Source organism: Stegodyphus dumicola, chromosome 7 (genome assembly GCF_044657685.1).
Source record: "Stegodyphus dumicola isolate Sdum_Otavi_A_Nest chromosome 7, ASM4465768v1".
Lineage (NCBI taxonomy): Eukaryota > Metazoa > Arthropoda > Arachnida > Araneae > Eresidae > Stegodyphus > Stegodyphus dumicola.
In genome coordinates this window covers 79381465-79407397 of record NC_140774.1, presented here as the reverse complement: position 1 = coordinate 79407397, position 25933 = coordinate 79381465, and the positions used below count along the sequence as shown (strand labels likewise).

General features: G+C 32.7%; 1 protein-coding gene across 1 annotated transcript in view; it reads right to left on the bottom strand.

Moving 5' to 3' along the window:
* LOC118185364 (metalloprotease TIKI1-like) overlaps positions 1 to 25933 on the bottom strand; it is a 182656-nt gene that overhangs the window by 100327 nt on the left and 56396 nt on the right. The window contains exon 6 of the mRNA XM_035355205.2: positions 2269 to 2418. Coding sequence (XP_035211096.1) covers positions 2269 to 2418 — 150 coding nt within the window. The remainder of the gene's footprint in view (positions 1 to 2268; positions 2419 to 25933) is intronic.

The following is a 25933-nucleotide window of genomic DNA, read 5'->3' as shown; positions in this document are numbered from 1 at the left end:
TAAACAGGGTGACCCGAAAGCTTAAAAAAAAATGCTCTTCAAGAATTCAAAATTTAATCGGGATAAAGAAATACATATTTTATTTTGCTTACACATTGTATTAAGGAAATCTTTAATTTACAAGCAAATTCCGTTTACTTTAGCTGTCCATTCGATTTTGGTTGCATGCAGCATTACAAAATGAGATTTTTCATTTTCATGGAAAGGCAATCTAATTTGTGATTTCATTCACCAGTACGTACAGTCATTAGGTTATATCAACGCAGAAGCATGAAAAATGAGCAATGCCCTCGCCGTAATTCGAACTCCGGACCTCCCCATTACGCGATGAGCGTGCTTGTAGTTATACTACGAAGACATGCGGGAAGGACGGAGAAAATATCTTATAAGTGGTACACAAATTTTTATTCTTTTTACACATTTAAAAACGCTTTTCTTTATTGACGGTCGTTTTCTTCTCAAACTTGATCTACAACTTCGAGTATTTTTTTCTTCTGAAAGAGATGAACTTTTTTACCTACATTTCAATAAACTCCTTCATTTTATACTTCCCCGCGACTATTCATTTCTTTAATAAAACTGAGCGATATTTATACTGATGTTCTCAAACTATTATTTCGTTATTCGAGCCAGCTTGAAATATATTTATAACAATATTTAAAACACAATTCCAGAGTTAATGAATACAATAAATGGCACCATAGATGAAAGAAAATTAATCGATCTTCGTTCCTTGTCTTCAAGCAAACTCATTTTTAAGGACTGGAAGCACAGCTTTGATTTTGAAAAGAAAGAGTTTCCAAGTTTTCTCTTTAGCGTTCTGGTGTTGTAAGTGGTTAGCTGCCTAGCTAGCAATTGAATGATGCAAGATCCCCATAACCGGCAGGGTACAGTTGGTTTTTCATGTTTCTTGGCTTCCAAAGAACATAATGGGTTATACAGAGACGCCCCAACCAAAATATGGTGGACGATAAATTGTCAGCAACCGGTCTCACATAGACTCGCTTGTGTTATCGTGGAGAAATTTGCACTCATATGAGGATTAACCTGAGCTAATGAAGACCTGGCACAGCCGACCGGTATCGAAAAAAATTAGTTTCTCTTCCGCTGAAAAATCTGAACTTCTCGTCTAGCGGGGCAACATGGAACCAGTTCCGTTTCCTCAAATTAACCCGAGTGTGAAAAGCCGTTAAATGGTTAGCATGTCCAGCTAACAAATGGAAAGTTCAAAGTTCGAATCCCTGCCAGCGGGGCACATGTTATTTTTATTTTTTCTCGGTTTCGAAAAACCCAGTACTCTCCAAAATAAGCAATTTAATCAATGTGATAGTTTGACCAAGGGTTTGAATCCTGTCAAATGAGTAGGTTAAATAACTGTTTTGGGGCTCCTTTCTATTTCTAACAAACATTTTAATTGATTCCAGGCATCTGATATCGACACAAAAGAAAATATAGACTTTTTCTGAAGGGTTATGTACTAGGAAGTCTGTTATTAATAGAATAAACCTACAAGCTAAAACTAAACGCAGTAAAAGGACTTTTTTTCTGTTTTTCTATCAGAGAAAGAAAACACTAACTATCTATATGGTTAAGTAATTGAGATGTTGAAAAATGACGTAATAAACGAAGTGACATGTTAATCAGACGGTGATTTAAAAAGTTTGACTGTAACTAATTTCATTGGAAGCTAAGAACAGGAAAAAAGATAGGCCCACCACTGGCCAAATGGATAAAAATGATGCATACTGCTAATTCGACCCAGGGTTTAATAATGGCTAATGAGAAGGCTGCATGAACAATTTAGTGGTTTATCCATGTGTTGCGTGAATAGTGATCAATTAATTACCTTAAAAAAGTATTCCTTTAAGGTATAATGCACATTACCATAGTTAAATAAATCATTCCAATTCAAATCCCTGAAAAACAGAATCGACTTGCGGTTTACCCATTATTTTCATCAAAATAAATATTATGTGTCAAAGTGAAATAACACAAAAAGCGGTGTCAATAAGCGGAGCGGATGAAAATAAAATAAGGAAGAAGAAGGAATATATCTGCATGAGAAATATAAAGAAAATTGTCAATTTTAGCCTGCTTCTATGAAAAAAAAAGTAATTTGGGAATTATATATTATTTATTATCTCAGTGTAAAATAAGAAATGAATATTTCAAGTACGATGATTAGCATATCTCTAACCAAAAATTCGAGTACATAACTGTATTCCGGAACAGTTATATATGCGGAAAAAAGCAGTAAAACACACTTACGTCTATTGAATCTTGAGGTCCAAAGACAACTGAACTCAAATCCCCACAGTTGTAATGGCGGACCAGATCTTCTGTACCATAGCTTGAGGAAGATCTCCCATGCCTAAGACTCTCTTGAAGTACTAGGGTTTGGTTCAGAGCAAACAATACCTTCAGAAAGAATTCCTTTTTTCAGATTTATAAAAGTTACATTCAGTGGAATAAAAAATTTGAAGGTGTAATATATGATCATCTAATTTTCATTCGTAATATAAAATTAAACAACGGTTTATTTTTCATTTTTAAGGACTAACCACGGAAATGAAGTTTCTGTCTTCACCAAGTAGTTAGTCAGCAACGAAAATTAAATTTACAAAGACATTAATTACACCAGTAAAAGAACTCTTAAAATATAAATGTATAATAAAAATTTTAAAATAATCATCTCTAAATCGAAATTGCCAGACTTAATTAATATTTTTCGATAGTAATATTTTGATTTAAATGTTATTTAAACAACTTTATCCGAGTTTTTCTAAAAAGCTAATATTTTGAAGCTGAATTCTACCTCAGCTTTAATTGCCTAGACTGCTTTTTGAAGCACAACACCTTAATTTCATTTCAGCATACGGAGTAAATATAAGCATCCTGATTTAATCTTAATTTAAATAATATGCAGATATCTCATATTCATGAAATTTATGTTTCGCTTCAAGAAAACTGAATTATAATTCCTATATAATTTCAATTATATATATTTTACTATATAATTCCCCCCCCCCGTAGATTGTTGCCGTTACTCGCTTTGAAATCCTTGAGTTTGTTAATCAAAAATTCCTTAAAATTTTACAAAATATGAAATCGATAATAAAAAAAAATTCCAAATTTCAAGTTTTGGCTTCCAGATGCCCAAATTCGCAGGATTACGTTATTCAAAATTGGATGGCTCTAGGTACCGTTGTTTTATCACAATTCGAGAAACATACATACATTTATGCAGATTCTTCATTATTTAATTTCTTTAAATATAATACAGGGCGATAATATTTGGTGGCAACAATTTGAAAAGTGAAACAATGCTTGTAGTGAATGGACGCAAAATACCCAAACGAAATTTTAAGTCCTTCTGGGCGAATTGCCCCTTTGGATTAATACTGACTATTATCAATAATTGTATATTAGTAACTCAATATAATGAAAAGCCAATTATTAAAATGAAAATTATATAGTAATATAAATTCAATTCTAAATAATGGATATAAAACATGTTTTTAATTTGATAGAATTTATAAAAATGCTATGATATTTTTATGCAATTTTTGCATAAAATACGGTCATTATTTCAGTCTCACCTACATATGTGTGAGCGCGTGCATCTATTTCATGATAGCTGAATAAATTGTATTCTGTTTCATAATAACAAAATAATTTCAATTGAAAACTCAGTTCCTGTTCAATGAAACAGTTGTACTCGACCTTTATTTCACCACGTATCAATATATTGTTGCGTGCATACGGGTTCGTTACGAAATGAATGGCACAAGTCCGATGAAAAACGAACAAAAATTTATTATTATCACAAGAAATATGCTTAAATTTCCTCAAATTATCGTGCAGTATTACAATAGCTCACAGTAGTTATCTTTTAACTACTCAGATGTTCAATAGAACTTAATTCCAAAACAGCTAAAGAAAGCTAATCCGCGAATTCGCTACAATCAACAAGAGCAGTTTTCTAAACAACAACAAACTAAGTAATTACTACGAACTGAGAGGTTTTCCTCCTTTTATAAGATTTTAAAATCGCGTCCGAGAATTTTCTAGTACTTTCTGGAAATCAAAAAGAGATATTTATTAAATGTTAAATGCACGCGCTCTTGTATTTTCAATTTTACGGCTTAGCTTTCTTTTAATATTCGTCACGCACTGCACTGCGCAGGAAATAAAACCATTTAATTTATAATTGAACTAACATTAGCTTTTTTAAATACCAAATTCGTAACAATATTATTTCCCTAACTTTAAAGGAGTTTCCCTTTTACCTAATTCCTATACAGGATGCATTCCAAATGTATTAAAACTGAAGGTAGCATTAAAACTTAAAATGCATTAAAACTGAAGGTATACATTTATAAACGTAAGCTTTATTATATATTTAACATTTATATGTCTTTAATATATGAACTACTGTATTTAATAAATAAGGAAACGTGATTTCAACTAATGTTTAGTTATTCTTTGCTATGAGTTTTCGTTACAATATGTGCCGACCAGACTGAAGTTACCCTCCACCCTCCCCACCGAAACTAATAAATTCTTGCCAAAAGGAACGTCTACATGAAATCAATTAAAAAAAAAAAAAAAAATTCGAAACGAAACGGCTTCGATCTTCAACGTCTCGAAACGAAAAACCGAAGCCAAGATCACAGTCGCACATTTTACTTTTCCTCGAATTAAGTACAGAACGTAAAAAATCGTTTTGCGACAGGACCTGTAAGTTCGGAATAGAATGTAATTCACGTGTTCAGTCATGAAAACGGTTGTTTAAAAATCTCGAGACCAAACTTTTGAGTTACGCGACATCAACTTCTTAGCAAGTGTTAAAAATTTTCGTTACACTTTCAGTTCCCATGGTAAAGTTCATAATCCAATTAAATACAGACCTTCCCGTAGGCGTTTGTTCACTACACACGGCCATTAGTCACCCTTGAATTTGTGTTGCTGACTGTTCCTTTTTCCAAAGAAACCATGTAGTCTACTTCTGATCATGTTACTTTCCTCTGCACAATATGTACTTGTCCACGGTCTTCTGCACCGCGTTTCATGTTATGACTCATTACTGCTATCGTAGTGAGACTAAACGATAGAACGTTGACTTCATACCACCATATGAAACAAATATCGCCATGACATCCACCAGTTTGCTACAATGGAAGACATCACCAGTACAAATCATTAGCGAATGTAATACATATTTCGCTTCTGTTCTAAAGTGAAGATAATATCATCTGTTGCCACTATTTACAAAATTCAGTCATTACTGTCGAATCAAAATAAAATTGCACAGATAAAGAATAACCAACAGCTTTTATTTCTGCGTATCTCTTCTGAATGTGAAATGATATAAAGAGGAAAATGACAAAATCTTAAAATTTTATATTACAGTTTGAATAAAATTTTTGGGGGTTTTAATGATCGCTCAAAAGGGCCCTTTTAAAGTTTAATATAGTTTATCTGTAGACATTATCGATAGAGACTAAGCATTTAGATTAACATACGAAAATTATACAGTGTGCCAACTTAAGTCCGGTACCAGCCGGTTAACTGCCAAACGGCTGCAGTTATAGTCATAAGAGAGGTATAGTAAAGTGGTTATGTGCTATCAGATGAGACTGCTTACAGTGTCACCTGCTGGAAGACGGCTAAGATAGCGTTCCTATCACGAAAACCGTACGAGATATGAGGAAAACGTGAAATACAGTAATACAGATTTGTAGAGCATCATTGATTTAACAAGAAAAGACACGTCATGAACATGAATGCTAAGAATATAATGTTTTAAACGCGCATTTATTCGCGATTTCCTACACTGTGACGTGACTAAACGATCTTGGAGAAAGGTAAACAACTAGTTATAACAAGATATCTTATTTTTAATTTTTTTTTTTATTCTCTGTCAGCTGAAATGTACAGCTGAACCTTGTTATAACTTCAGGATGCATACGTTGTAGCATAACGGGTGACACGTTTGCACAAGCATCATTAATATGTTGTCGAACGTCCTGCAATTTTTGTGGAGATCTACTGTTTGATGCAAAAGTCCATTGGAATCAGATCATCATATCTGATTATTCGTTCTCCGAAATCCTCCACCAAGTACTGTACAACGCAGGCGCGTTGTAATGTTGGAATTATCCATTCCGGAGTTGAAACAACAGAACTAAATTCGAAAACCTATATTTGATATCTCAAAACATGATCGAATTTGCAGTGCCCAGTAATAAGTGTTCTGTCTATTGTACACTGCGCAAAAAAAAAAAAAAAAAAAAAAAAAAAAAAAAAAGGGGGGGGGGAGAGGACAGTTCTATATCTCCTGTTCTACTGAGCTAATTGACGAAATTCAATTATAATTTTTTGTTAGTGAAATTAAAGTACATATTATTAGCAGTAGATATCTAAAACGAAATGTTTATTGAAAATAGTTGTGCATATTTGTAACAGAAAATGATGCAGTTATGGAAGACTAATATTTATAGACATTTAATGAATTAAGCACGCATCAAACATTTTCTTAATTTCTTGGTGTCACTGTTTATATATGAGTTTTTCAAACAGACTCAAATCTCCAAAATGTTTTCCATCATATATTTTCGGGTTGAAAGCGGTACATAGAGGAACCCCGCAGTTTAAATCTGCTTATTTCAAGGATAACTGGATATTATTCTCCCAAAATTGCTTTTATCTGATAGAATAAACACTGGAAGGGTTTAATGGACAAAGTAATCTATCGAAAATGGTTAGCTCCTCTGCTCCATCCTCCCTCCAAGGCGGAAATTTTCTCCTTTTACCCACAAAGGAAAGAAAATTTTGTTCTTCCGTTTTCTCGTTTAGGAACAATGTCCGGATGATCGGGATGTCGTTGCCCTTTTCTCGAAAACAAGTAACCGGAAATCGAACGGTTTCTAAAGCAAACTGAAAATTTTGTATCGAACTGGATAGTTTTGATCAAGTTCTTTATTCTAAAAGTAAATTAAATACAAGGGGTCTCAGAAATAGTTGTTCTAAATGTAGGCACTACTAAATAAACCGGAAAACACACTTGGAAAGAATCCAGTCTTTAATTTAAGCTGACATTTAATTTTATTCCATTCTTTTAAGGGATGAAAAAAAAAAAAAAAAAAAAAGACCTAAGTACACTGAAGCGCTTTTCTTTCCCTCCCCCTCCCTGTATTTTACATTTTCCTACATTTCAGGTATTCATCAAGAGACGCCGAATTTCGCTAACTGAAGTGCATTACACATTTTCCCTTTGAGTAATAAAGTCTCCGTTTAACATTTAACTCCTAGAACAAGCCTTAGTGCTTTCAGTTTGCCATTAAATCCAGCGCGTCGTACATAAACTTTGTTGCCAGCTGACGATACTTAAGATCTTTCATTTATCTTCAAAATTACAACAGTGCATTTCTTAGTACAGCATAAATTATTCATTAAAAAGGTCATTTTGATTTCAACTTCTTGATAATATTTTATAAGTGTTATTTTCAGACTACGAAGTGTGTCATAAATAAAGAAGAGTTCTAAAACCCTATGAAAAATCGATTGCAAAATTTCTATTTTGTATCCACTATGGTTTGCATCTAAAACAAATCTAACGGTTGTGACAAAATATTATATCAAATATAGATTGAAGGCTTGTATATGTCTTTTTTAAATTTCACTCAAACGGTAATATACAATTTTAAGATTCTGATATTTTTTATATCATTTTGTATTCAGAAAAGATGTGCTGAAATAAATACTTCAGTTATTTCTGCGTATTTTTTTAAATACATTATGAATGCATATGCGTTGATATATATGGTATCTGTGTATATTTTCTGAATGCATATGTTTTCTGCATATTGCTTCTGAATTCATATGCAGAAATAACTTCTTTTAATTTTATTCGACAGTAGTAAAGAGATTTAGCTTTATGAATGGTAACCGATGATATTATTTTTATTTAAGAACAGTAAAGAAATATTTGCATGATTTTTCTAATCTTGTAATTTGCCCACGTTAAGGATAAACTCTTTTATGGAGGTGCAGACGATAATATGAAGATAAATTTTAACATATTATTATTCGGCTTTATTTAATTCCATACTATTTTCTTCGAAAATTTAAATGAAAATATTTCAGCAGTTCGAAGACATGAAAATCAATGATACCCTTGAAGGTTACTACATATTTTTGTTTAGAAAAATTTTTTACCTTCTTGTAAAAAGCGGTCATATGAAAAAGCTTTTTTCAACTACACACATGAATGTTTTGTCTTTGATTGTTCTCCTTAGATTAGCCTCTAAGATTAGCTTCACTACTGCTTTTTTTACTTTTTCAAACTAAGCAACAACTTTTAATTTTTGTGACTCGCCAGTAACATTCATACGCCATTCTTATTTTTTAATTACTGCATCTAATATATTGACAATTCATTCTTTCAAGTTCTTGGTGTAGAAGAATAAGTAAAGTGGAAAAGGATTCCTTTCTCATTACTGTTTACTCCATCATTTCCTTGCTTCCACAAAATATCTTCTTGGCCCAAACTAGCCCTAACACCAACAAACTTGCCTGTATATCATCGACAAGCTGTGAAATATCTGTTGACGGAAACCTCTGTCCATCACCAACACAGTCGGTGTCCTTACCACCAAGATAGCTTGCGAGCGTGACGATGACATATTCATGGCTTAAAAGAACACACACGTGAACGCTCCTTCTCCGAAAACAGCGCGAAAAATTTCAGCAACAACTTAAAAAACATATTCTTTAGTAGCTAAGATATTGCGAACCGCCAGCTTTCAGTTTTTTTTTTACCAGAACATGAAAGAATTGCTTTTCTCCTCCTTTGTTAGTATTTCTGAAAGTGCGATTTAATTTATTATGGTTCATTTCCGCTGTAAAGTAAACTGTACGGAGTAAACCAAGAGGCTAAAAAGATAGGCCAACTTCTAATCTTTTTCATAAGTATTTAAGATATAAACCACACAATCTGATTACGTACAATCACACTATTTTTTACTTTTAGTGTAGTATTTAATAAAATGCAAAGAATGTTCAAAAGTTTATTATTTACATTGAATCGATTTTACGTTGAATGACTCATTTTTATGTTTTTAACATTTTTTTTTATGTATTTTTATCACATTTCTTCAAGCCTTGTTAGCCCATCAATGAAAAATTGTTAAAGTAAGATTCTTGGGGTGTGAGATGTAGTTCTGATGGCTCATATTTTGAATTTAAGATAGTTTTACCAAGATTTAACCCCCACGTAAATCGAGAAGCACTTATTACAGGGATACTATATGTAATATTTAGAATGGAGGACATTTTTAATAAAACTGGAGGCTATCTCAAAGAAGAGCAGATTGATTAGATTCAAAGTTTAATTCAAAGTTTAGATTCAAAATTAGTTCAAAGTTTAGATATTTATAAATTTTTAATAACGTTTTAATTAAGTTTGGATGCAAATCAAACATTTTACACATTTCAGGAGGACCGGAGAACTAAGCACAAGAATACGATAAAGAAAATGAGCTCCCCAGATTAGATAATCTGGTAAACCTGTTTATATAGTACACGAAGTAACTATAATTTGTTTACGAGAATTTCGGTACAGAAGATAATGGATAAAGCAGCAACACAAATTCTCAAACTAATGATTCTCTTTATTCCTTATTATATACCCACAGTTTAACTTGAAATGAAGTGATGATGATGTGATGGAAATTTCTCTTAATATGAAAACCTATCATACTGGCATAATGGAAATATGTTTCTCTTTAAAACGTAGCAGAGAGAATTCTATCTCCCCAGATTTCCTTAATATGTTTCTCCTTTCATATACGTGAAATGAATAGAGAGAATGGGAGGAATAATGAGAAGAATTTATCATGGAATTCTATCACGATGGGAAAATTGATTACTGAATGTCCATCTAATGTCGATAATGATGTCAGAATGAAAAGAATCCTTTCGAAGGAAATCCCTATTCCAAAGACACTGTTTTGGGCGTATTTGCTTAATAGATTTCCTTCCCTCCCCAGACTTCAATTTGTAGCAAAGAATGTATAGAGTTTTCTGACGTAAATTTAGAATTTCCGATTAGTTAGCATTCTGATTTGAACAGTTTCTAATTGGTTAACAAAACAGTAGTCCTCAGAGTTGCAAGAACCAGTACTAATTTATTAATAATAACTACACATATTATTAAGATTGTAAGGATTACGTTAATTTTACTAACAGTTAAATTTTGAGTTAAACTTCCTTTCCTATCGCTTCTTAATTTCAACTTAAAGCACTTCCGGCCAGAACGTAGTTTTAGAATCACATATGAATGCTAATGAGGAAGAGCGGTATTTAACAGCGAAGTTCTACTGCCTTAGTGAGAGAGATACCAGATATTCTGGATAGCACGCGTCCGCCTTTTTAGGCTACTCTCTCATAAGCTATTTATTACGTTCGGCCGTACTTAGGCCTTGATAGCTTCGCAATCAATTAGAGTTAAGGGGCCAACTCTGTTAGCATTTTGATAGCTTCGGCTATACCTTTTTAGTTAAGATTAATTTTGTTTATTTCTTAGTCTCTTAAAATGGAGCCCTAATGTCGGCTTTATTGTACAACTCCAAGACGGAGTTCTGTTAAATCTTATTTGAATAATAAGGGGCTTTTAACCCTTTCCAATTTATTTACTGTCTCAGCTCAACTCAAGCGATTATTCGCTTACTAGTTCTTAAGATTATTCACATCCAACTGCAACTTAGAACTACACAGTGGAGAATCCTATAAAATCATTTACAGAAAATCTTGCTTTAACAGGATAATAAGCTAAATTCAAATACTTTATTAATTCAGTCTACCTGTTATTATAACGAGGAAAAAAAAACAACGCTCGGGCATTGAACGCTTATTATCGTTCAACTAAATTTTATACTCTATTTTCGTTCAACTTCTTAACATTCTACTCCTGGCAAGGCTTTTCAGCTGCTACTTCATAATACAAAATATCCTCAGGATATTCTGAAAGTCTCAACGTTCCAGGGCAAACTGAGGATATCCTATGGATCTTAATTCTCACATGTCTTTATAACGTATTTTTCTCCTCCTTACCGCGAGCCTTTATGGCATAATAGAACGCAGATCCAGCTAACAACTGGGATATCCGAAGTTCGAATTCCGGCGGAAGCACTGCACATCTTTCATCCTTCTTACTTCGGTTATACAACCTAAGATTTCGTAATTTAATTTTCTGAGCATATCTTGTTCAAGTCACTACTATATCCCACAATATGCCATTTGATTCTCAAATAATTTTAAGATTTCATCATTTGACATTCTGAGAGTATTTTTACTGCATTTTCCTTAGGACTTTCATCGTCGAACATTCTGAGGATATTTAATCTCAATTCTCAGCGATATTAGTTTTTCGATTTCAGACTTGAAAGTACACACTTTCTTTAATTTTCATACAAATTTGCATTTTTAAGAAGTACATACTGAACTATATTTAGGAATAATACTGGTATCCAGGACTTGCTATTTATTAATTTTGACAGATCATTTACTAACATCTTTGTTAATTCATTACTAGATGTAGAAAAAATATTTTCAATGAATTGGCTGCTTCTTGAATATTTACTAGATTCTAAAAACATACATTTTTATATAAAATTTTTTAAAATTATTTATTTAATTACTTTCCTCTTACTATTTATTATAAACACAGATCTAATTACTAACAATTCAAAATCTGCCTAACTGTATAGAGATAACATTTTATTATTATTATTATTTGAGAACATTATTTAAACATTGGTATTTAACTTTCCTTCCCTAAAGTCTCCAGACCAAAATTCGTCTGGAACTGAGGGCTTAGAAACTTACTGTATAAATTCTTAATTTAAATTAAACTGGTATTTATAAATTATTATTATTTATGTATTTTTTGTCTTCTTTAGATTGTTTGATAAGTGGTTGAAATTAGAAAGCATTGTTAACCTCTCGTTTAGTGCCTCATAAAGGGCCAGGCCGGATGAATGAAGGGAAAGTATTCAATTAAATTGATTTCCTTTGTTCTAGATTTAGATTACTGTTCTAACAGTAATCTAAAATCTTTTTCGAAATACTCGAAAAAGGTTCCTGCAGGTTTTATTTTCTTAAGCATTGATCTTATACAAGCACTTTTTGTGAATACTTTCCTAAAATACTGTACTTAAGTTTGTGATAAATTCAAATCTATGAGTGCAAAATTTCTATAAATAAAAACATTTAACTACAGCAAAAATTCAAATGATTTACTTCAAATGATTCAAATGAAGTACTAAATTTACATTATGATAATTACTTGTTAAACAATAATATAATTACTATAACAGAATTCCAATTAATTATACTATTACAAAGATAACTTCCAAACAAGCACAAATACTAATAAAGAGTTGCTGAGTATAACATAATATAAAAGTAAGATTATACAGAAGAAGTCAATTAAATATGCCCAAGTGTTTTGTTTTGTTTTGTACGGGCGCAGCCCTTCCGCCTAGTTTGTTGAACCTTATGAAGAAAAGCGAGCGCAACCCTTCCAACAACAAACGACACGAGCCGGCCGTGTCCAAATAAAAACAAAATCAATTTAGCAGCTTGAGGAAAAAAAAAAAAAAAAGAAAAAGAAAATTAGGTTAGTAAACTAAAAAGAATAACACGGCACATAAAAACACAAAAACATTTAAGCTGTCCCTGCATCTTTGCATACAAAGTCTTTCTCTCCCTTTAAGGGTAGTTTCCATAAATTTGAGCGCTTTCAGTATGTTAGCTCGATCAATCAGAGATACCGATGACATGTTTATGAGAATTGATGACTTTCATAATGTCTTGTGCAAATTTTACTCCTTTTTTATAATTTTGAATCATTTCTCTTAAATTTCCGATTCCATATAAGGCTCTTACCCCCCTTCGCCGAGTGTACAACTTTCAATAAAATGAATGCAGTCACCCGCAGTATCACATTTAAGACATAAATTTACCCCCTGGAGGTGGAATCTCTGTAAGTGCATAGGAAAGCGTCCATGCCCTGCATATTCTTCTTAATTATTATATTTGACAAGACCTCTGATCTTCTAGGAGACACATTCCATTGATCAGACCAGGTTTTATACATGTGATCTTTCATTTTGCTAATTGTAACTTTTTTAGAATGTTGTAGATCATCATCAGAGATCCCATCCCCCAGGGCAGCCTCCTTTGCCAGGGAATCCACCCTCTCATTCCCAATGATACCAATATAGGCCTTTACCCAATGATTATTGATTGACATTTTATATTTTAAATTCATATAATCATTTTTAATTTTATTCATGATATCATTTTTATGCTCCGGCCGAGAGAGGGCGACGAGTGCTGAATAGGCATCTGAGTATATATGAACTGTACATTTATAGATCAAATTGGATTTAATCCATTCCAAGGCTTTATAAATGGCGTATAGCTCTGATTGATAAACTGAATTATGTTTGTCCAGTATGTATTTTTGATAATGGTTCTCCAAACCATAAAAATATACGACAAACGCACATTCCACACCTCCCTCGAAACCGGACCCATCTGTATAGATTTCATATTCGCTGGTAGGCAATACATTGCAATCAAATAAAATACCATGTCTCTGTCTTGGATGAATTGAATTATATCAATGTGGGCAAATGCGTTGCTCTCAACCTGGATTCCATCCAGAATAAGAGAGCTTTCTGTTGAATATTGCAATAGGAATTTATTGTAGAAAAATTTATAACGAATAGAGAGAGGGGAAAGCCAGGCCAAAATACATGCGACTTAAGATGAAATTGTTCTAAAGTATCTAGTGATAATCAGAAGCCAGCCTCTTTGTATTGAATCAATCTTAGTTCTCAACCTGACAAGCTTCCCTGCCCGGCGGCCCCAAGCTCCGATACCGTACATAATCTTAGGTATAATAACATTGTCATACAGATTTTTCAGAATATCACTCTTGACCTGTAAAGTATTAACATTAAATTGAGTCCAGTAAAAATTTAAGATCTTGTCAGTTGCTCTATGGATATTCTTAAAATGTTCTATAAAAGTCAGTTTTTCATCCAGTGTGACACCCAGATTTTAATTGTACTATAAAATTTTATGTTTTTGTCAAGAAATTTGAGTCTTGGATTCCTTACTTTTTTCCCTTCTTTTGGGAAAAAAATTCCACAAGTTTTATCCATGTTAAATAAAATATTTTCTTCTTTAGTCCAACTATTTAGAACGCAACCCAATTTCCTGAAATGGGACTCAATTTTATCCAAAGAAACATCATAGATTAAAAATAATAAGTCGTCTGCGTAACAATAAGTGGAAATATTAGGTATATTTACATCCTTGAGCAAATTATTTATAATAAGACCCCAGAACAGGGGAGCGCTACAGGAGCCCAGGGGACAACCTTTATTCATGGCATATTTAATGTTGAATTCTCCAAGTGTATAATACACTTTGACAAATGCCCAAGTTTATAATAATGAAGAAAAGTTAGTGAAGGGGTATAATGCTATCGTTAAAGTCACGCTTACTAAACAAACATGGCTGACACTTTTAGCAGCGAGATTGAGATTAATTCGAAAATAATATTTAAACCGGGCGACCCCTTGAAGAACGGTAGTTAGGACAGAAATAAAAGTAAATGAGAATATTTAAATAAGCCTAGAGTGGCTGTCTTCGTCCAAACAGAATTGAAGCACTGGTATTTTTAAACGGAAAGTCAACAATAACAATTTCTGGACTTGGAAAAGATTCCCATGCATTCTTCGGTCTCTCATAAACACACTAACAGCAACACCACACACCACGTGATTTGCTGCGGTGGAGTATCCGTCGGCGGTGCGGCTGTGAGAGAAACGGGCGGAACGTGGTTATCACATAACAATTTCAGACTCATTACACTATTCACTGAATAATGAAATCGTCAAGTTGATGTTAAAAAGTAAAATGCATATCAAAGATTTCTATAGCCATAGTTTCATCAAGAAAATAAATAATTAATTATATTACAATAATTATTAATTTTAAATACATTTTCCAGAAATCGACCAAAATAAAAACTGAAATTTTCCGGAAAATCTTGTTTGGAGACAATTTGGCGCTCCTCTGCGAGCGGCCAGCATATTTCACAAGTGCACATCTGTGTAGCCACCGAGGGAGTGGCTCCTAGGATGGACCAATGGGCATCCAGTAATATTTCTGTCATGTCACATAACTTTTCGCGTGCTTTAAGATTTAGGCAAGATGGTTGAAAATATTTTGCCACGCAATTTTCTGTACAAAAAAATTAAAGCATCGTCGATTTCTTCTGAAAATGTTCGTTGCGAAGCTAGATCAAATATAAACAATTGTGAAGATTTTACTACCTGGTTGAAAGAATTTGAAATAAATACAAACGCATGTTGGATACTTCGCAAAAATATCCATGGGAAATATTACTTAATAAGTGGTAAATAAGATGAAGAAAGAAATATGTGATAAACATCTGAGCCCAAATGCTATCTTTACATAAAACTATGCATATGAGAAAAATATTTACACCAATTATATATGTAAACAGAAGTCAGCAATTTTTATTGCAATCTATATGAAAAAGATGAAAGGTATTCTATAATAATAGCCAATGCAGAATTTTATCCAAAGTGAACTTTACCAATCTGCATTTGTATACATTTAATGTGTTAAATTTCACATTTAATAACTGCTCTCTCTTAAATGTACTGTCTACACAAGAAATAATCATTAAACAGAATGAATTTATCTTCTTCACAACGAATACATTCAGTTTATTCATATATAACTTTTGATGTTAACAATGGATATAATTAGATCCTACACAATATGTATTCTGAATTTTACACTTCAAAAGCAAAAGAAAGCGAGCATTGAAATAAGAAAACATTAAATTCATTGTAACATTTCCAGTCCTTCTCAGCTCAGTAATAAAAAAAAAACGATACACTTGAATCAGGTGTTAGTAAATGCATAATATAGCTTTATTCATTTTCTCGATGTAAAAAGCTATAATATGCCATGAACATCAATCCAAATACCAATGCGTGATAAAAATTGCGAAAGTGAAATGTCAGCAGATAATTAATCTCATAAAACGAAAGCACTGCGAGATTTTCTACTATTAAACCATACATTTATAACTGCAAAACAAATGCAAATTAAAACGTAAACAATATACGCTCGAAGCACGGCGATTTAGCGTCACAAGAGCAATAGAAGCTCATTGGTCCATTTTTGAAACTCCTCCCTAAGTGGCTACGCTGATGTGCACTTGTGAAATATGCGAGCGGCCATGCCCCCTTGCCTCCCTGTCGCTACGCCACTGCGTCTACATTATTATGAAGAAAAACGTAAACAGACCTTATAAGTTCTCCATAAGTTTTCCTCTTGTAGTATTTTGTGAGTATCCCCAAAAGTGATTTTGCGCGTTATAGTCAGCAATGATAAATCATTGTAATTTAATCTTTATACAAAAACTATAATGCAGAAAATGTTGGTTTGGTTTATTTAATTATGAATAATGGCAAACGAATCTTGAATCTTCAATTTCATTTATAGTACCAACTACTAAAGAGTTTTAACTAATAACTCAGTTGGGCCATTGGCCGCTCATAAACTTTAATTTAAATCAAGGGTGCATGGGCACCGCGCCCGAAGGCGAAAAAAATGGTCTAAGTGACAAGTCATAAGGGAAGGCAGTAAGTTGATCTAAATCAAAATCCTCTTTTATACAGATTAAACTTGAATTAAGTCTATGCAGAATGACTCGAGTAGGTGCTAGGAGCAATTTATGAGTTGACTAACTGAAAGTTCCTAACTGAGCAGTAGATGCGAGAGAAATATTTTAGATCACGTGACTGTGCGTCGCAACATCATTGGTCTGAATTTGTATTTGCATAAGATCACAATAATCGAGGATAAATAATTAATTATCATACTCTATACAGTAAATTGGTAATAATTCATCTGTAGGAAGTATAGCACAGTTAAAATAAATTAGCGCAAGTCGAATTTAGCATTTGAAAAGCTAAATCTATCAGAAATAGCAGAAGTGGGCAGGAGATCACATGGTCCAACCAGAGTTTAGGAAATGAGTGTAGAATTTCTTCTAAGTAAGTCGAAGCGATTCACTAGTAACACATAAAAATATTTTTAAAATTTGTAAATCGTGCGCAAAGTCCATTTGGCTATGCCAAATAATAAAGTCCTATCTTTCACAAACACAATCCAAAGCTTTGTCAAGGGTACAGTCTTTACATACACAAGCAGTAGATAAAATAAGATGAAAATTAAGAATTAAAATAGTTACACTATTTACAGTTCACCATTTGGGATTATGGTGAATGGAGCGTGGTCGCTTGACTATACTTTCAATAGTAGAATCATAATTTACAAGATTTTTGAATGCTTCGTAGGGTGAATTATTTATGCTATTGAAAAAATTATGAGCAGTGATGAGAATTTGATCTTGAATCTCCAGGATTTTGACAAGTCATCGTAAATAATCGTGTTCCTTACGAACCATGGGGCATTTGTCATAGCGCGTAGCACTTTATTTTGAAGAACGCTAATTTTCTTTCTGTTAGTTTTACTTGCAGTCGCCCATGCCGGGACGACGTACAGTAGGTCTTATTAGAGTCAGATAAAGCGTACACTTAGTTCTTAAATTCAATTTTGAGTTTCTTCCAACTAAAGAGTAAATCGCCATAAAGGTAGCTTTTGCTTTATTGGTAACATAATTAATGTGCTCCTGAAAGGTGAGTTGGTTGTCAATGAACACTCCAAGGTATTTGTAAGAGTTTGCTGTCGGGATTAGAGTGTAGTCAATCCTTATGTCTATATCAACTAGGAAATATTTTCTATAACGTCTGTAAAGAACAATGCAGCACTTAGTAGGATTAAGTTTTATCTTCCAGATTTTACACCAATTTTCTATTACTTTAACGTGTTGCCTTAATTTATTAATAGCATGCTGAGGGTTGAGAGAATTATAATAACTGTGTCATCTGCATATTTAAGAATTTTTGAATTTTCAGGGTTCGGCATGTCATACACATAAATGTTGAAATTTTTTCGCAAGATTACTGAGCCTTATGGTAATCCTCTTTGAATATTTTTCTTCTGTGAAAGAGCGTAATCGCATCTTACCTGAAATGCCCTTTCTTCAAGATATGAAATCATAAGCTTTAGAAAGCTATTTGGGAGAGAAAATTTGGCTAATTTGTAGATAAGTCCTGCATGCCGCACTCGATCGTAAGATGGCAAACGACGTGAGAGCTATCTGCCTAAGAGGAGGGATGCCTTCGTGGATGACTTTCTAAAGTATATTGGCTCTCACGCACGTTATACATGGGGAAGACTACGAAAACGCCTGTTCAGCCAGTCCATACTGCTGGAATTGAAACCAGGTCAGAACTAACAATTTTCAACGACTCTATCGCATGGCCGCTGGTAGGCTGCAAAAAAGGATGCGTACGAAATATGCCATTATCTTGGAATATTTTTCATCTGCAAAATACAGATCCATCCAAGCAAACAAGAGCGGCAATAGTGATTAATAACAAATTTTGGTCTCTAAGAGTCACCACAGGGGAAGGAAAAATTGCTACCATAACAATTAATACCCCAAAATTCCAACTCTTATTCACAAGTGCATATGCATCACCAGCGGAAGATATCAACATCCCACTTCAACAACTAAGCACAGTCATAAATATGAAACGGACAGTGATTAACAATTATTTGAACACTCTTAAAATTTTAAATGAACCAATCTTCCGAAAACAGAGCTTTTCCATCAAAGTCCTGTATAAGCACTATCCGAATCATGGTGCTTATTTGTGCTTATGTTCAGGAGTGGCATGGGAATAGAATTCATGCATCTGGGCTGCTGTATTTTGTTCTGTCGTTACTGGTAGCAAATTCGTAACTTATTAAGCATTTATTTGCTTAATTAATATAGGAGGAAGGGAAAAGTCTCGGGTAATCGAAACACTGGATATTGAATCAGATGATAGGGGACTACAACTGTACCTCAGTTTTTTTTGCCTGTGGTTACAAATAAATGCTTAGTAAATATTTATTTACTAAATTTGCGTTTAGTTCCACCATGGCGATAATCCGACGGAAAAGTTGAAAGTTAGCCAGTAAAGTATCGGAATTCAGGTAGCAGAAGGCTAGACATCACAGCGTATCTAATTTTACCGGAACTGCGTCCGACCTTTTGACTGTAAAAGAAACGAATGGGATATTTTGTTATTTGCAGCAGTGTCACTGAAGTAAATAAGTAAAACGAGGGAAGAAGAAAAATTTTTAAGTACATCTCCATAAATTTCTTGACATGATCCCTTCTCTCTCTCTCTTTTTTTATTTTATTTATATGTTTATTTTTTTTATTCCTCGGCTCCAACCAAGCTTAGAGGTGATGGAGTTCTCCTTCCACCCCCCTTCTGCTTGCTCTATCTCTTTTTATTTCCAATCCCTCTTGCTAGCAGATATTTGCAGAATACCAAGAGGGATATGGTTCAAGAACTCCCACGAAGTTAAGCTTGAAGAAGGTTTTCCGTGTAACGCGCTTACAGTATATTTTTGCGAACAACTTGTCCCTTGGGAGCAGCAGTTTCATGCAAGTTACTAATATTTAGTCTCAGAGGTACAAGAAACAAGAAAAAATTCTAAAAACTATTTTAAGTACTTCGTTTATTAATGGCAAAGAGGTCTGCATGTCTTTTTTTAATAATGCTTGTGTTTTAATGATGCTTATGTTTCTTAACTTTGCTATTCCTTCAAAACTAATATAAAGCTAAAATTAAGCCATCACATTTCTGAATACAGATTCTTTGGCTCTTTTAATCCCAATTTCCCGAAATTAATATAATTAAAGGCTAATAAGACGTCATATAAATGACAAATATTACGTCCGTATACCTTTTAATAATGTCATTCTTTCACGACTATATATTTCAAAGCTAAGTTATATAATAAGTAGAGATAAATCCACCTTTTATAAAAGTTATCATTCCAAAATTCCTATAGCGATCAAAAACTGTGAAGAAATTAATTTTAATAGGAAGAATTACGAATTATGTGATATCATAATAAAGGTCTGACCATCGAAACATGAGCAATATTTTCGTTCAATAAGTAAAGAAGTATTGTACTTCAAAGCTATACGTCAGAAATGTCTGTAGCTTCAACTTCCTATTTTTAGCATCAAGCTACTCTATCAGATCGTCGCACAATACTTTAATCTGTTGCCATTCCACAAGCCGTAAAATTCTTAATTGAATGAAAATGAAAATGAAAATGAAATTTGCATAGTTCTCTGCATCGTCATCATAGGATTGCTGCAGTGAAAGATGTAAATAAATGATACAGCCTATTTCTGAACCGACAAAGATAAAAATTAAAGTATTTAAACTTGAAAAACTATCTTAGGAAAACAATCAAAGTAATCTGTGTCTTTATCACTCTAACCGTTACAGGCCGAAGTAAGCAGTTCGAAAAATACAAAATTATAGCATCGAAAGCATAGACAGTTAAAAAAAAATACAGAAAAATAGGCAAATTTAATAAAAAAAAACTATTTTGAGTAGATAGAGTCCAAAAACAAAATTTGAAGTTAAAAAACAAAGCCATATGCAAAATTTTTAAGCGAAAATTAGAAATAACAAAATTAAATGCAAATTTTGAAAACATACAGGCTGGACTAAAAAGATAACAGCATAAATTATAAACAAAGCTTAAAAATCTAATAGAAAATTTTTAATATGAGTGGATCGAGCACAAAATCGTGTAAAACAGAAGTAATCCAACATATGAAAAATTAAAAGAAACAAATGAAAATTTGTTCTAAAAAATATAAAATAAAAAAAATAGAGGAGTAAGTCTTTGAAATCTGTAACACAAGAGCAAAATGTTTTTAATGAAATACTTGTATACAAAGCCTAAAATATAACTGATTAACGTGAAAAAAATAATAATAAATAGAAAAACTTTTATTGCACTATAAAAAATGCAGAAGTAAAAATGAATAATTTGAATAAGGAAAAAACATCCAAAAACCTGAATAATGACCGTCAATTTGAATTGAAGTGAAATATTAATTCAAGTTGTAGTGCAAACTATGAATTTTAAACTAATTAAACTCAATAAAAATAATTATAAAAAACTTGTAATATAAAATATGTAGAAGTAAAAATGAACAATTTGAAAGAGGAAAAAACAAACTTCGTATTTATTAGACTAGAAGAGAAACACGCTAATGTGACAATCAAAATCGTAAAAAACAACCTTATATTTAGCGTAGGTATAATGAAACACTCAATCGATTTCGAGGGCAGCTAAAGGTCCCTCCTCATCAGGAGAAAGAAATACATAGAAAGAAGAAAATAGGAATCACAGAAACACGTGGTGCTTATCAGCACTGCACGTGGTTATAACTAGATTTTTAATCAGAGTTGCACTGGCCGCCTACTTTTACTGAGCCAGGCTGTCTGATCAAGCATAAAGAAATATTAGCGAAGTTAAAATAGGGAGCGAAGGGCAAATGCACATTACGCTCAAAATCTGAACTTCAAATAATGGAAAGCAACCACTGAACGGATTTTTTTTTTTTTTTTTTTTTGCACTATAAAAAATGCAGAAGGTACTACCAGAGGTACCAGAGGTACTACCAGAGGAAAATGCAGAAGGTACTCTGGTACTACCAGAGGGTAAAAAAAAAAAAAAAAAACCCGTTCAGTGGTTGCTTTCCATTATTTGAAGTTCAGATTTTGAGCGTAATGTGCATTTGCCCCTCGCTCCCTATTTTAACTTCGCTAATATTTCTTTATGCTTGATCAGACAGCCTGGCTCAGTAAAAGTAGGCGGCCAGTGCAACTCTGATTAAAAATCTAGTTATAACCACGTGCAGTGCTGATAAGCACCACGTGTTTCTGTGATTCCTATTTTCTTCTTTCTATGCATTTCTTTCTCCTGATGAGGAGGGACCTTTAGCTGCCCTCGAAATCGATTGAGTGTTTCATTATACCTACGCTAAATATAAGGTTGTTTTTTACGATTTTCGTATTTATTCTTTTACGAATATATTGAAGAACTATTTCCCTGAAAACAGCTTATGACTCTGTAGTACCCTCTCATTATTTTCAAGCTATACTCTTATTAATCATATGCTATAATTGTGTAATTAGATTAATATGTTAATATAATTATGGTATTTTCCCATTCCAAGATAGCATTCTTCAGTTCTTTTTGAATCTCGATAATGATATTATTAGAAGAAGAAATACATTTGGAGATCTTAAAATGTATTTCTTCTTCTAATAATATCATTATCGAGATTCAAAAAGAACTGAAGAATCTAAAGGATAAAAATATTTCGGTTTCATTTTCATTTGTTCGTGGTCATACAGGTGTTGTTGGGAACGAACGAGCAGATTTCCTTGCTAAGACTGCGACTAAGCGGGAAATTGACACTTTTGTCAATATCCCTAACTCCTTCTATAAGAAGGTCATGTATGAAAGCATTGTGGAGTCGTGGAATCACGAATTCATTAATTCAAATAAAGGGAGTTTAACTAGGAGATTCCCCCCTTCTATTAAAATGAGATTGTTGTGTCGTCATTTCTTCACAAATTACAAATTAACCCAGTTTCTTACTGGACATGGGAATTTTAAAAGTTATTTGAACAGATTTAAGTTGAGTCCTGAGTCTGTATGTGACTGTGGCCTCGGCGGCGAGGAGAATGTTGAACATGTGCTTCTTCTATGTCCTAAATATGAGAGCGAAAGAAAAGTCTTGAAACTGGGACTGAAAAATTCTAATATTAACTGGCCTCTAGAGTTTTACCAATTTATTTCCGAAAGAAGTGCCTTTAACACTTTTTGTCAATTCATTGTAAAACTTTGTAATCATCCTTAATTTTATTTCAATTTTCTCTTGTTTATTTTGTATTGTGTTTCATACTTACTTCTGTAAGCCCCATGTGATACTATGTGGTACATGGAGAACTTGTTGAGTTTCTTTAAAAAAAAAAAAAAAAAAAAAATCTGAAATGTTTCAGATTTTAAATTACGTCCAAAGGGGCCTTTTTTTAACGTTTTGAGTGTTACCTTTATTTATTAAATATCATGTTCTTTGCACTTAAACCATAAAATTCAGTTCAAGAGCAATATCGCAAAATAATGTTAAATTAAGCATATCTTTAGAATTTCCGATATACACAGTCTCGCGAGCTGGAGATAAAAGTATTTTTTTTCTATATAACGTTGCCATTTCTCGCTTTTAAAGCATTGAGTTTGTAAATCAAAAATTCGTTAAAGTTTTACAAAATATAAAATCTATAATAAAACAAATTCCAAATTTGGGATTTCAGATGCCCATATTCGCAGTAGGATTTCGTCATTCAAAATTCGATGGCTCAATGTACCATTGTTTTATCACAATGCGAGAAATAGACAATCATTTATGCAGATTTTTCATTATTTAATTTCTTCAAATATAATGCAGGACTCTAACATTTTGTGGCAACAGTTTGAAAAGTGAACCGACGTTTATGAGTCCGACGCAAAATCGCAAAACGAAAACAATAGTCCTTCAGGGACAAAGCCCCTTTGGACTAAAAAAAAAAAAAAAAAAAAAAAAAAAAAAAAAAAAAAAAAAATAGCATTCCAGACAATCTTTAATTTTGTTATCAATAATAATAGCAGCAACAACGAAAAAAAAAAATTCTGATAATAATTTATTTTAGATTATAGCCTTCAGAAAGACTTTACACTGATATCATTAAATAAATAAAAAATAAATAAACATGAATCTCAAATATTTTCTTAGATAAAAATAAAACGTACTGCCGCTATTTCATGTCAGACGTTGATAAATGTGTTAAAAATTTCTAATGAGTGTTTTAAATGAATCATTGACCATTTTTTATCTATGTAGCTTTTATCACACTTTTTGCATAAAATAACACTTGGTGCAAAATGTTATTAAGGTACACAGAAAATAACTTTCTAAATGATTCACTCTGCTATTTTAATAAGCATATATAATATCGCTGATAAACATGAAACCAAATGTATCCTCGATTGGCAACAATATGTTCTCGAACCCTTGACTTTACTCTGTGCCCCATTATGGGAGCACGCAGAGAAGGGAATACAATATTTTCCTGGTTAAAGGCCATGTTTATCCAGAGGAATAATATAAGACTATGTCCAGTATCACAAATAGTTTCCTGTTTACTTATTCATGATCTATTTAAATTTATTCCGAGCTGCTTCCATTAAAAATATTGTACGCTTACAGTTAGAAATTTTCGCCCAATATTTATTTAATTTTACTGCGATTATGGCTAGCTTTATGGCTTCAATGAGTAAAGGTGGTGAAAAAAAATTGTCTTTTAAAAATGCCTCAAGCAGCTCATTAAAGACAAAAGTGTAACTGTCATATACATATCACTTACTCGCCAGATTTTGTAACTGTGAACGGCTTTTTGTTCTCTAAAAGAATCTCATCACAATGTGCACCATTTTGATAACATTTAAGAGTTTCAATAATTTCGATTGTCCTAAGATTTTTCGAGAAAATAAACGTCAAACTGGGGTAAGATTTCACTTCATTTTAAAAATCAAAATTATCTATTACAAGTTAATTTGGATGAAGTTCTATTTTTGCTAATATGCAATTATCACTAATGTACATTTACAAATCCTTTGTCTATAATTTATCGTATTAATAACTTCAAGTCACATTCTTTAAAAATTCTCCACTGCGTGTGCCTAAAATTTATATGCACTGTAAGCAGTGTATGCGTGAGTAACAATATACCCGAATTCTTTAGAGAATTACTCAGAAGTGAAAGAGATCAATCCCCATATGTGCCACTAAACACACACATTCAGTAAAAGAAGATTCCCTAGATGATAGAAATGATGGATGACAGAGAAAGAGGAGATGGAAAAAAAAAAAAAAAAAAAAGCATTAATTTTCCCCCCTTCTGCGGAAGCTAGGACATCCCTTTTTACACCAACGAATAGGTGAGGATTAATGAACAAAATAATAATAAAAATTTACGCCCACACTTGGGGCTTCAAACAGCGACCTTCCGAAAATAGATGTCATTTTTTCCCCCTAATACTCTTCGAAAACAGGGAGAGGATTTAGAAAAAGGAAGTACAGTATCCCCTTTCTAAATCCCTTATGTAAAAAAAAAGCAAGTTTGCGATAAGTTTAGGGAGCTTCTAATCCACAGTATAGATTGCGATGAAAAATTGGTTGGTTATAGAAATAATTTGTTCGACGGACTTTCCCCCCCCCCTCCTTCTTCGGTGGGTAAGGTAACTGCAACCTGATTTCTCAAATTCTGGTTGAACATCTGAAATGTGCCCCCGCTGTGTTCTAAATTGGGAATTAATAAAAAATTCAGCTGAGCTTCTTTTTTATAATGGAAAAACCTTATTTTGACCTAAATACCATATTTAAATTTAAATGAAATTGAGCCTTTTCTTACACCGATAAATAAATATCGATTAAAGTAATTTGGAGCGTTAGCTACAACACATACAACACTTGGTCCTTGTCTTCAGGCATTTTTATAAATACATACTTGCATATTCTCATGAAGCATAACTAACACTAGAATTATAAAGAATACGAATTTTCTGAAATCAGCAGCAGAAATAATATGAATGAATGATGAAATAATTTTTATAAAAAAAAAAAAAAAGAAGCATTACCTATTCTTATTACCTGATAAAATAAAACTTAGTTACGAAATAAAATTAAAAATTCCATTCTAAAAGCACTTTAGCGTTAAAAGTTGAGCTTTTTTTTTTCCCTATATTTCTTTTGCGAACGTAAACCGTA